Genomic DNA, 1,589 nt, shown 5'->3' with positions numbered 1-1,589 from the left:
CAATATTCGATATGACTCATGAATAAGCCACATAAGATTTTACTTAAATTATATATAAAGACAGTATTTATGTTTGTGAATGCTATCTAAATATAATTTGTTAATATCAATGAATATGGTGATTATGTTTTTTAGGTATTAAAATACATGACTGCAGCTTCTTTAGTTTTTATTCACCAATAAATACTGAAATAGATCCAGTTCAATTCAAATACATCGATACAATTCAATACATTAATCTGTTACATTAATTACATTCAATATATTTAGTGCAATAACTACAGTAAACCTCTTGCTTGATACAGTATTAAAAACCTTCTACTCAATAAACTAACAACTGTGCCATATACATAACTACTACACTAAGACAAAATAAAATAAATGTGTACTAAATAATCATGACAACAACTTAATGGGATTTTTGTGAACTTTCTCAAGTGTAGTTGTCATCTTAGCCCTCCTGATATTCCAGAGCGCTGAACATGTCTTCCTCGTCCTGGCAGTGCTCCTCTAGGCTGATCTCAGCCAGGAACTGATCCAGGCTGAGTTCCTCATCATCGACGATCTGCACCCTAGCCATGCAAAGCACAAAGAGGTCAGCAGAATAAAAGATATACTTTGGTTTTTAACCTGCTGCTCCTCTCTGCCACGAGACTAAAGGAAGTCTTTACTTCACCTTTTCTGCAAATGTAAAGGCAAAACCCAACAAATAAGACGAGATAGATTTGTACCTTGGCGTTGACGGTCCTTGGTCCATTTCTCCCAGTTGTCCTTTTGACACCTCGTGAACGATTGCCACGCCAATACAGTTTCCCAAGACGTTGACAACACTGTTGCAGCGGTCTCTGAAAGACACCAACAGACCATGAAAGTTGAGCAGATGTTCTGATTTATTTTTGTTTCTTTGATCCATTTGCACTTCAGCTGGCCGACCAAAAGGACAAAAGAATGTTAGCTGGTTAGCGAACCATTCCGCATAAAGCATAAAAGAGATACATAACATATCTGCTAACAGAGCACTTATATACTAATAAAGGACTGGCTTATCTATAGCCAGTTGAGTAGCACTTGAAATACTTGGCTCTATGAAACCTGATGTACTTATATGATTCTGTTTTCTTTAAGGTTGTGTCTTCCTGGTCGAATGCACTTATTGTAAGTCGCTTTGGATAAAAGCGTCAGCTAAATGCAATGTAATGTAATGTAATATCTTAACTGACCATTGACTGTTTAAAAGCGGTCAGGACAAATTTGCTCGGTCAACAAAACAAAACATGCATAAACATTTCAAGAAAACCAGTGGTATAATGTGTTGAAGTACATTTACTCAAGTATGTACTTGATTTTGGAGTATTTGTACTTTACTTGATTATTCTTATTTTATAAGCCAATATTGTACTTTTATTCTGCTGCATTTATCTAACAAAATATATTACTAGTTACTTTACAGATTCTGATTATTCGCCAATAAGAAATATAAATAAAGTAAAATATATAATTATATAGATATTATATATTATCTTAAGGTTAAGATATTCAGTAGTAGTATATACAGTAATTAAAATAAGCTCCACGTTTACTAGCTGTGA

The 1,589-nt window shown here is 34.0% G+C and overlaps 1 protein-coding gene across 1 annotated transcript in view; it reads right to left on the bottom strand.

Annotated features, from left to right (window-relative positions):
• Nucleotides 1–152: 152 nt before the first annotated feature.
• LOC139432869 (excitatory amino acid transporter 3-like) overlaps nt 153–1,589 on the bottom strand; it is a 2,328-nt gene continuing 891 nt past the window's right edge. The window contains exons 3-4 of the mRNA XM_071204063.1: nt 732–845; nt 153–572 (exon numbers count right to left, since the gene is read on the bottom strand). Of these exons, the coding sequence (XP_071060164.1) occupies nt 452–572; nt 732–845 (235 nt within the window). The 3' untranslated portion in view covers nt 153–451. The remainder of the gene's footprint in view (nt 573–731; nt 846–1,589) is intronic.

The sequence above is a fragment of the Pseudochaenichthys georgianus genome, chromosome 1 (assembly GCF_902827115.2).
Source record: "Pseudochaenichthys georgianus chromosome 1, fPseGeo1.2, whole genome shotgun sequence".
Lineage (NCBI taxonomy): Eukaryota > Metazoa > Chordata > Actinopteri > Perciformes > Channichthyidae > Pseudochaenichthys > Pseudochaenichthys georgianus.
Note: the sequence above shows the minus strand (reverse complement) of the source record. Positions and strands in the feature narration are given on the sequence as shown.